Genomic DNA, 644 nt, shown 5'->3' with positions numbered 1-644 from the left:
GGGGGGGGGGGGGGGGGAGAAAAAAGCGCCTCTTCCACCAGTCAAAAGAAGTGCAAAATGACAGAGTACACCTCAGAACGCACTTAAGATAACCTTAAGAATTCAGGAAAGAAGTATGTGCGGCAGCAGCACACGGACCTGGAGGACACCCAGCCAAAGTGCACCGGTCCAACGAGCACACCCCGCCAGCGAGCATAATGCAGCCAAACCAAGAAAAGCGATGGGACCAACAGTTCCACACACGCTCCCGACAGACCGTCCGGCCTGTTTCCCACCCGTTTCCCCATCCCCGGGCAGAACCGCCGTGCCGCAGCAGCCGCAGGGACAGGAAAGAACCCCAAGCTGAGGTTTCCCCAAGAAAAATAAATATTTTGGGGCGATCTTATTTCTGGCACATTCACTCCTGTTCGAGCGTGTAGTTAGAAATCAAAGAGCTGTAGAAAAGGGGGATGCACACCAGGCTCGCCACTTCGCCCCCTTACAACGCGAGGGGGGCAGGATGCCCAGCGCCACCGCCTCCCACCGAAACCGCTGTGCGCTGCCCCGGCGGCTCCCAGCCCGCCTCGGCAAGGCCCTCGGTGCCAGCAGACCCCCTCCCGGGGCCACCGGGAACACCCCACACTCGGTGCGGAACCGGCGGGGAG

General features: G+C 60.6%; 1 protein-coding gene across 1 annotated transcript in view; it reads right to left on the bottom strand.

Moving 5' to 3' along the window:
• PITPNB (phosphatidylinositol transfer protein, beta) overlaps positions 1-287 on the bottom strand; it is a 21956-nt gene extending 21669 nt beyond the window's left edge. The window contains exon 1 of the mRNA XM_010161543.1: positions 139-287. Within this exon, the coding sequence (XP_010159845.1) occupies positions 139-287 (149 nt within the window). The remainder of the gene's footprint in view (positions 1-138) is intronic.
• Between the last annotated feature and the right edge of the window lie 357 nt (positions 288-644).

Source organism: Eurypyga helias, unplaced genomic scaffold (genome assembly GCF_000690775.1).
Source record: "Eurypyga helias isolate BGI_N326 unplaced genomic scaffold, ASM69077v1 scaffold15551, whole genome shotgun sequence".
NCBI classification, from domain to species: Eukaryota; Metazoa; Chordata; class Aves; order Eurypygiformes; family Eurypygidae; genus Eurypyga; species Eurypyga helias.
This window is presented reverse-complemented; position numbering and strand designations above follow the sequence as displayed.